The sequence below is a fragment of the Natrix helvetica genome (assembly GCF_964273705.1).
Source record: "Natrix helvetica genome assembly, chromosome: Z".
Lineage (NCBI taxonomy): Eukaryota > Metazoa > Chordata > Lepidosauria > Squamata > Natricidae > Natrix > Natrix helvetica.
The window spans coordinates 26,276,575-26,286,575 of record NC_138554.1 but is presented as its reverse complement, the minus strand read 5'-3'; the positions used below and the strand labels follow the sequence as shown (position 1 = coordinate 26,286,575).

General features: G+C 42.2%; 1 protein-coding gene across 4 annotated transcripts; it reads left to right on the top strand.

The window, feature by feature from the left end:
• Positions 1 to 9,560, top strand: LOC309381597 (galanin peptides-like). 4 transcript variants are annotated; one of them, XM_081932767.1, is made up of 6 exons: positions 1 to 144; positions 1,258 to 1,338; positions 2,582 to 2,636; positions 6,453 to 6,581; positions 7,032 to 7,106; positions 8,945 to 9,560. In XM_081932767.1, exons 2-6 carry the CDS (start codon positions 1,258 to 1,260, stop codon positions 9,001 to 9,003), a joined length of 399 nt encoding a protein of 132 aa, XP_081788893.1. In that variant the 5' UTR covers positions 1 to 144; the 3' UTR covers positions 9,004 to 9,560. The 4 variants fall into 4 exon arrangements, with proteins under 4 accessions (XP_081788893.1, XP_081788892.1, XP_081788891.1 ...); XM_081932766.1 differs by lacking the exon at positions 1 to 144 and adding an exon at positions 310 to 408 and having other exon boundaries at positions 6,492 to 6,581; XM_081932765.1 differs by lacking the exon at positions 1 to 144 and adding an exon at positions 310 to 408 and having other exon boundaries at positions 6,489 to 6,581.
• Positions 9,561 to 10,001: the final 441 nt, after the last annotated feature.

Below are 10,001 nucleotides of genomic sequence, written 5' to 3'. Positions count from 1 at the left end.
GGGACCATTATTGTCAATTATAGTGACATAAGCTTTGTCTGCGGAGTAGTGACGCACCCAAGTCCACGTTTCTCCCCTCTATAAAATTTGGGTTCCTTCCTGTCTGGGGAATCAGAGCTCCAGCAATTCAGTCAAGACCTTAAGGTATGATTCCTCTGATCTGTAATGTTCTTGAGGTCTTGGTTGGTTGGTGGGTGGGTGAGGGTAATTCTGCAGCAGCATTTATGTGGCAGACGGAAGGGTTGCTAACTGTTTTTTAAGGTGGGCATGGGATAGAAAAGAGTACTGAAAAAAGTCTTTATCTATAGAGTTTCTACCTGTTGTACTGCTGTTCGGGGACTCAAGGGACCTATTAGCTAAATGTCTGTATGCTTGTATTTACCATGCATACATACCATGTACCTTCAGGTATGTAAATATCAAAGCATTTTGATGAAATATTCCAAAACTGTAGAACATTTTCAAGATTGTGGAGTGACAGCAAATCTGAACCATAGTTAATTATCGTGCAAGGATCGAAAATTGATAGGAGAACACTTGCTTTTTTAAGCAGAGGAATTTTCCAAATTGTTTTACCCAGATTTTTGACTGCTTATTCACATTATATAAGGTCAGTGTAAAAATAGCATTTTTCTTGAAGAAGTATTAACCATGTTTGTAGAACTAAAGCAATCCATTCTGAACTTCAAAAATCTGGGTAATCACTAGATAGCAGCATAGACACAGAAAATCTCCTTTGAATCTAGCGATCATCTCGGTTTTTGGCAACTTGATAAGGTGGCCTTAATGGAGATGCAATTCCCATGTCTTCTAGCATCTGATGTGATTGTAGGCTATAAGAATTATAATTCAGAATGCTTGCAGAGCTATGGTAAAAGATTGGGAGAGGCATAGAAAAAGAGACATTATTCTCTTATAGAGTTCACACAGCACACTAAGCCAAATTTTGCTTAATCGTGGTTTACTGAATAAAACATGGTCTACACATCAAATAGACCATAGTTGAATTCAGACTTTGGTTCACTTTGGTTGGCATGTGCATATTATCAACCATAGTGGCAATATAATTTCAGATAAATTGTGTGTTTATCAAAATTAAAAACAACTGCTAACTTTTAGATATCAGAGATGATAGTAAAACCAAAAAAAAAAAATTGTAATCCTATTTTCCTGCTAAGTAACAATTTATTAGCAAAGAAATGCCATGTGTTTGGAAAACAGCCTGTTTTCTTTGCTCCTCTTCTTTCCTCTGTCCAGATGAAGACTTCTTGGTACGTCTTTTGCTTTTCTTTGCTCTTCTGTGCGCTGCTTGGGGACTGCTTTGGAGTTGCGTTTGTGGTGAGTTGTAGCAGATCTTACAAATCTATCTTGTCAATTTACTAGGGCAGAATTAGAGGACCAGCGGCTCTCACCACCAGAAGGAACAAGATGGTAAAGGCAGTGGTTATACTATGGACGATGGAGTTTCAGATTGTGGATTTCAGATCTGAATACTCCATGGTGTTGGGTGTTGTTCTAAGAATATGTATATGTATGTTTTTTTAAAAAAAGCATATGTATGATTAATTATGAAGGAATATCTGCACCAGGTGTACTACTGTGGCATTTTCATCCAATTGGTGAAGGGAAAATGGGATGTGTATAATGCTTTGTTGTGATCCACACAAAAGTTAGCCAAGCAGAAAAACAGGGTGGTAGCAGCCCACATTCTGTCTCAGTACTTTGCTAGCTGGGTATGATAAGATTTTCACGCCATCCCTAATTTCATGGCCTTTTTGAGAGGTTCTTAGAGCAAATCATAGATGTGTTTCATGGCTACCTAGCCCACAAGACAAGTATATCACTCTGACAAAATGCCATTCAGAGCATGTGAACACCATTTTGCCATTAAAGAAAACCTGAGAAAGAGAGAACACATAATACAGAATAATAGAGTTGGAAGGGGTCTTGGAGGTCTTCTAGACCTACCTTCTGCTCCCTATACCATTTCAGACAAGTGGCTGTCCACTCTCTTCTTAAAAGCCTCCAGTGACGAAGCATCCACAACTTCTGGTGGCAAGCTGTTCCTCTGGTTAATTGTTTTCATTGTTAGGAAATTTCTCCTTGGTTCTAGGTTACTTCTCTCCTTGATTAGTTTCAATCCATGGCTTCTTGTCCTGCCTTCAGGCATTTTGGAGAACAGGTTGACCGTCTCTTCTTTGCGACAGCCAGTCAAATATTGGAGCACTGCTATCCTTCCAGCAAGTCACTAAAAACATTATTTTTTTAAAAAAAGAAATCCTATAAATTAAATTTTGTTATTCACAAGAATTTACATTCCTGTAATAGGTTAGGACAGTGTTTCTTCAACAGTGTGGACTTCAACTCCCAGAGTTCCCCAGCCAGTTTTGATGAAAAGAATTCTGGGAGTTGAAATGCACATTTGCTGAGTGTTGAGAAACGCTGGACTAGGGAACTGTCTTAAATTTTGTAAAACTTGCTCTGCTACTAATTTGACTTTTTGGGGGGTGAAGGGGCAGATTGTAATCCAGGTGAGGCTAATGCAAGCTTAACATCAGGTTTCCTACTGTTCCTTCTGTAGCCCAAGGACAAACGTGGGTGGACTCTGAACAGTGCTGGATACCTCCTGGGGCCCCGTAAGTTGATTCTTGATTTTACAGACAGGAGAAAACAGGGTTAAAGTGAAAGCTGCATTAAGGTCACAGGGGAAGAAATTCTATTGAACGTAATGACAATTCCCTCTAAAACAGTGTTTTTCAACCTCAATACCTTTAGGATATATGGACTTCAGTTCCCAGAATTCCCCCAGCCAGCACAGAATCAGAATCATAAGGCTGGAGATGGACCAAGATTTCTAATCTAACCCCTTGTCCAAAACGGGGGAGGGGGGGATTTCCTCATACCATTTTCTTGGACAAACGGTTTTCCACTCTTTTCTTGAAATCCTCCAGTGATGTAGCACCCACAACTCCAAGAGGCAAGCTGTCCAATTGCTTAATTGCTCTCACTAAAGGTGTTATGGCTGGGAAATACTGTTCTAAGGAAATATGTGTAGCATTGTATTGTCAGCAGTGAAGGATGGGGGGCCCCTTGATAACTCCCTAAAAAGCAGCAGATGATCAGTGTTATTATTTCTGATAATTTTGTTCACCAGGGCTGAACGATGAAGTTTTAAGGATCTGTTTGTAGATAAACAGTGAAAAAACAGGAAGGAAAGATTGTTTGTGATACTTTAAGAGAAGGTGATAAGTTGTTAAAACTTTATACTTTTGATAAAGGGGGAAGTAATGACTATATATACTTCTTATCATATTATTATTCTCTTTCTTTCTTATATGTTCTATTTTTCTGTAATTTCTATTTCTTCTTTTTATCCTTTTTTAGAAGTTTATATTAGTTTTTATCTATTTAGATAATGTTATTATAAAAAAAACAAATAGCAGGGGGTCAGAGCAACAATCTAGCATCTGAGCAACAAATGAAACACAGTCTGGCTGGTTTCCAGACTGATGAGATTCAGAACAGGTGACTTATGACCACAACTGAGCCCAAAATTTCTGTTGTTAAGTAAGAGGTTTGTTAAGTGAGCTTTGTCCAGGGGTGGGCTTCAAAATTTTTAGCAAGGGGTTCTCTGCCAGGAGTGGGATTTGGGGGGGGGGGCGTTCTCTGAACTCCACAGAATCTTAGTTAGAGGTTCTCCCAAACCCCTGAGAACCATCAGCAGCCCACCCCTGGTTTTGTCCCATTTTATGACTTTACTTACCATAGTTGTTAAGTGAATCACTGCACTTGACAAGTTAATAACCTGGCTATTAAGTGAATCTGGTTTTCCCATTGACTGCTTGTCAGAAGGCTACATGACCTTGGGACATAGCAACAGTCGCAAGTATGAACCAGTTGCCAATCATCTGAATTTTGATCACACAATCATGGGGATGCTGCAAAGGTTGTAACTATGAAAAATGGTCATGTCACATTTTTCAATGCCATTGTAACTTTTGAAGGGTCACTAAATCAAACTGTTGCAAATCGAGGACTACTTGTACAGGTAATCCTCAATTTATGACCACAATTGGGACCAGAATTTCCATTGTGTTTGTTAAGTGAGTTTTGCCTGATTTTACGACTTTTTTGCTCCAATTGTTAAATCACTGCAGTTGTTAAGCAAATAAGTCAGCCGTTAAGGAAACCCGTTGACTTTGCTTGTCAGAAGCTGGCTGGGAAGGCCGCAAGAGGTAATCACATGATCTTGTGCTGCTTCAACCATTGTAATTTTATGTCGGTTGCCAAATGCCTGAATTTGAATCATGTGACCATAGGGAGTTGTGACAGTTATAAGTGTGAGGACTGGTTGTAAGTCACTTTTTTCATACTGTTGTAACTTCAAACAGTCAGTAAACTAGTGGATATAAGTCAAGGACTACCTGTAATCCATTATTGTATGTAAACAGCCAGCCTCTAGCTTCTCTGTTGTCAATGGAGAAACATGCTTTCCCATTGGTTCATAAGAAGACATTTGGAAAGAAAATTAAAAGGGTTTTTTTTAATGTACAGGGGATTTATGTATTCTAAGCAGAAAATAAATTCAGTTGCTGGAATTTATTGAACTCTTATCTTATGTACAGTTGGTCCAAAACTTACGACCACAACTGAGCCCAAAATTTATGTTGCTAAGTGGGAAATGTGTTAAGTGAGTTTTGTGACTTCTCTTGTTACACTTATTAAGTGAATCACTGCAGTTGTTAAATTAGTAACCTGGTTGTTAAGTGAATCTGGCTTCTCCATTTTGCTTGTTAGAAAGTGGCAAAAGATTGGCATGTGAGTCGAGGTCACTGAAACCATCATTAGTGTGAATCAGTTGTGAAACATCTGAATGTAAATCACATGACCATGGGAATGCTGCAATGGTCATAGGTCTGAAAAATGGTCATAAATCACTTTTTTTCAGTGCTGTTGTAACTTTGAACGGCCACTAAGTGAACTGTTGTAGGTCAAGGACTACCTGTAGCTCAATAAATCTTGCAAAAGAGAAGTCTGATGAGAATCAGGTTTGAAAAATAATAGCTTTTAGTCAGTTAAAATTGCTCTGTTTAAAGTTAAAATTGCACTGAAAAAAGTGATTTACGACTGGTCCTTGCATTATGACTATCTCAGCATCCCCATGATCACAAATATCAAAATTTGGACCAACTTGGCAACCAGCCTGTGTTTACAACAATTACAGCATCTTGGGGTTATGTGATCATTATTTGTGATTTTCCAGCTGGCTTCTGGCAAGGAAAGTAATTGGGGAAACTGGATTTACTTAAGAACTGTGTGATCTGCTTAGCTGCAGTTATTCGCTTAACAACAATGACAAAATAGTTCTAAAATTGGATATGATTCACTAACAACTGACTTGCATAGCAGCAGAAATTCCGATCTCAACTGTGATTATAAATTAGAGGCGATCTGTATTGCTTTGCTTGTGGCTCCTTTGTGAAAAAAACACCTATGAGGAGATGCGGTGATGATGATGATAATATCTTCCTCTTTAGAAATACGGTGCTTCCAGATGGAGACTTCCTGGCATTACTAATGCTAAGATTTAGTGCTGAAATATGAGATGAAAGACATCTCTATTACATTTCTGTGAATGAAAGAAAATTGCACGATACATGTTGTCCTTGACTTACAACAATTCATTTAGTGGCCATTCAAAGTTACAATGGCACTGAAAAAAAAAAGACATGATCATTTCTTACAACTCTTGCAGCATCCTAGAGCATGGTCTCCGTGATCCAAATTCGAACCCTTGACAACTGACTCAGATTTATCAATGGGTCATGTGATCCCCTTTTGCAACTTTCTGAGAAGCAAAGTCAGTGGGGAACCAAGATTCACTCCACAACTGTGTTATTACAATGTTTTCCCGAAAATAAGACATGATCTTATTTTCTTTTGACACCCCCCCCCCGAAATAAGAACTTGGCTTTATTATTTTTTGAGGTGCAAGAGGTGGCGAGCGTGATTACCTCATGGCTACTGCTGTGTTGCTATATTTTCAGGGATGACTTTTTTGGGGGGAGGACTTATTTTAGCGCATGCTCTTAAAAGCCCGATTGGGCTTATTATCCGGGGAGGTCTTAAATTTGGGTAATTTAACAATTGCATTGATGCACTTAACAATCGTGGCCAAGAAAGGTCATAAAATTGGGCAAAATTCACTCAGCAAATGTTTCACTTAGCAATAGAAATGTTGGGCACGATTGAGGACTCGTAAGTTGAGGACTTCCTGTAAAAGCTTCGTCTGGGAGTCTCGCGGTTCTCTTCCTTTCCACCAAATTCCTTTTTTTCTGGCGGCTGCCAGTGGGGTGATTATAGAACGCCACCAGGCATTCAGTCCCTCAAGCAGCTCTTGGTTTTATAAGCTTGGTACAAACCATCTCTTTTTTTTCCCATGTAACCTGCAGCACTTCTTCCCCACCCCCACTCTCCTCTCCCCAAAGCAGATGCCCACCAGACGTTGCCTGATAAAGGAGCTGTGGCTGGGAAAAGAGATGCTGAGGAGGATCTGTATTCTTTGGGGCAGGATTCTATTGGTGAGCATCCGTCAGCCGGCTTTTCTGAGCTCTCCCGGTATTTCCCATTATTTAGCCCAGGGGTGTCAAACTCAAGACCCGGGGGCTGGATCTGGACCACGGGGTGCTTAGATCTGGCCCGTGAGGCCACCTAGGAAACAACGAAAGACCAGCCTGCATTGCCTCTGCCAGTGAAAATGGAGCTCGGGAGGGCTGTATGCAATCTTCCTGAGCTCCATTTTCCCTGGCAGAGGATTGCAGGAGGCCATTACAGCCAAAAATGGAGCTTGGGAGCCTGTTTTCACTGGCAGAGTTCTTAGGCCACCATAGACACCTGTGACACATGTGTCGTCAAGCTGGTCACATACCCTGTCCCCCCCAAGGTCAAACACAATTCTGATGCGGCCCTCAATGAAATTGAGTTTGACATTCCTGGTTTAGCCCTTAATGCCGTTTTCCTCCCTTCTTCAGCACCTGTTCTGCGACCTTTTGATTATGACATCCTCCAAACGCTGATGGATTTTGTCTCGTACCTGAATCCCCGAGGTGAGAACACTTAAGGGAATCTTTGAGAAGGAAGGGGTATGTATGGCCTTGCTTAGCAATGGACATTCTGGTCCCAGTTGTGATTGTAAGATGAAGAGTACCATGTTTCCCCGAAAATATGACCTGTCTTGAAACTAATGCCTTGCCATATTTTTTGCATGGGCAAAAATATAAGCCCACCCCTGAAAATAAGCACCCTGGACAACCCCCCATTCTGCTCACCGACCTAGCGGTATCCCGAAGGTGCCAAGCCACGGGAGCCGGGGGGCAGGGAAGGCACTCATGTTGCTTGCTGCCTTCGGGATACCACTAGGTTGGGGAGTGACATTCTGCCTGGCCGGAGGGGGGAGTTGCTGGGTGGCTGCTCCCTTGCGAGTGGGCTCCCAAAGAGCCAGGCAAAGCCTCAGGGGCAAAGCAGCCATGAGGTGACCACGCTTACGAGCAGCTGCCCGGCAACCCCCCCCTCTCCAGCCGGGCAGAGCACCATTCACTGACTTAGTGGGTATCCCTAAGGCGCCAAGCCACGTGGTGCTCTGCCTGCTCCCCAGCTCCCGCGGCTTGGCACACTCGGGATCCCCTCTAGGTCAGTGCATGGAGCTCTGCCCGGCTGGAGAGGGGGGGGTTGCATGAGCGCCACTGGGCTCCAAGCATAAGTTCTTCTTCAGCTTCCAAACTCCAAAACTCAGCTGCCAAGTCTTCCAGCAGCGGCCACTCTAGGAGTGCGCTCTATGATTGTGGGCCAGCTGCCAGACAGAGAATCTTCCAGACAGAGAGCCTTCCAGCAGCCAGCCACAACCATAGAGCGCACTCCTAGAGCGGCCGCTGCTGGAAGACTTGGCAGTCGAGTTTTGGAGTTTGGAAGCCGGAGAAGAGTTATGCTTGGAGCTCGGCGCTGGCGCCAGTACCTGGACCAGGGCATGGTGAGGCTGGGAGGCATGTTTGCTGGGGGCGGAACAGGCACTCACGCAGCCCCCTTCTCCAGCCGGGCAGAGCTCCATGCACTGACCTAGGGGGTATCCTAAATGTGCCAAACTGCGGGAGCTGGGGGGCGGGCAGAGCACCACGTGCCTTGGCTGTGCCCGGCTCTTTGGGAGCCCGCTCGGAAGGGAGCAGCTGCCTGGAACTCCCAAAACAATAAGCCCTCCCCTGTAATAAGCCCAAGGCCATATTTCTTGGGGCAAAAGAAAATAAGACCCTGTCTTATTTGGGGGGAAATATGGTACCTGCGGTCTTTGCCTACTACTCTGCACAGACTTGCAAAAGAGAGTGGAAATGTTGCCTCCACATAGTATCTGCCTCTATAACGAACGTTTGACTGGTGTTTTCTGAAAGACTTCCTATATACATTGCTCTTATGAAAGAGTGCAGCATCTGGTTTTTACACATAAGGGATTTTATATGGGCCCATTTTTTACTGTTTTTATTACTTGGGGGCGTTGGTAATATTTTGTCCTCCACTTACAACAATTTGTTTAGTGATCATTCAAAATTACAACAGCACTGAAAAAAGTGACTTATGACCATTTTTCCCACTTAACAATCATTGCAGCATCCCCATGGCCGTATGATCAAAATCTCATTTATGGGATCACGGGATCAGCTTTTGCAAACTTCTAACAAGCAAAGTCAGTGGGGAAGCCAGATTAATTTAGCAGCTGTACTACTAATTTAACAATTGCATTGATTCACTGAACAAACATGGCAAGGAAAGTTGTAAAATGGGGTATAATATTCACTTAACAACTGTCTCGCTTAACAACAGAAAATTTGAGCTCAATTGTAGTCGAGGATTATATCTTCTATAATCTGGATGCAAGATGTGCTTTTTCTTTTTTTAGATCAAAGAGTGATTGGACGCCCGCCCCTCCCAGTGTCAGAAGAATCGGTGCAACAGTAGTGTTCTCCAGCCTGCCTCTTGTAGAGCTGCTTGTAGCATTGCAGTTCCTTCCCTGTTTCAGACATGCAGGTGTTGGTCAGATCCTTTGTCTTGTTTTGCCTCTGCTCATCTATTCAGCAATTTGCTCAAAAGAATTCCCTTCTAATCTAGCTAATCCTCCAGGTCACCCTTTACCTAATGTTGCCATTTATACTGTAATTCCTTGTCTTGTACGGCCTCTATAACTCTCCTTCTTGGGGACATTCTTATTCTTTTCCCCAATGTAAACAATTACAGGACATGCAACAATACTGTACTTTCATTTCCTCGTATCCTTATAGCTTCATGTTTTTAACAGACATTGGCACACTTCTTTGGGATCTGTGTTTTTGTACCTTCATGAGAAGGTCACACATTGAGGCCTAGAGCATGCAGAAGGTGCCTGTAGAAGAATATCTCCCAACCTTAGCAACTTTAAAATGTGTGGACTTCAACCTCCCAAATTACCCAGCCAGCATGGGCAACATTTGTGTATCACGATTCACATGAGGAAAAGACTGTATGAACTGTCTGCTGAATAAATTCTCTCTTCTAAATTAACTTGCTTCCAGTATGGGTCTGTTTGGCTAGTGGTGTTGCAGTGCGAGTGGACTCGTATTAAATCTGAGTTTGGTTCAGCAATAACACTAGCAGAAATGATTTGCAGGTGCTCTCTCTCCCCTCCATGAGAAGATCGACAAGTGGATTGCATTAGTTTTAGTTTACTTTATTGTCGATGCACCTTGTACAACAAAACTAAATGCCATCTTCAGGGTACATTATACATAAAAATATAACAAAAACACATTCTATACAATTGAATTGAAAACCCTGATATTGCATTAATATTGCACTATACAGTAGAATTCAATATAGTTACTCCCCTGGGATAGAAGCTGTTTTTCAGCCTATTTGTCCTTGTGTTTGTCTGCCAGATGGTAATAGTTCAAAAAAATGGGTGCCCAGGATGAGATGGATCT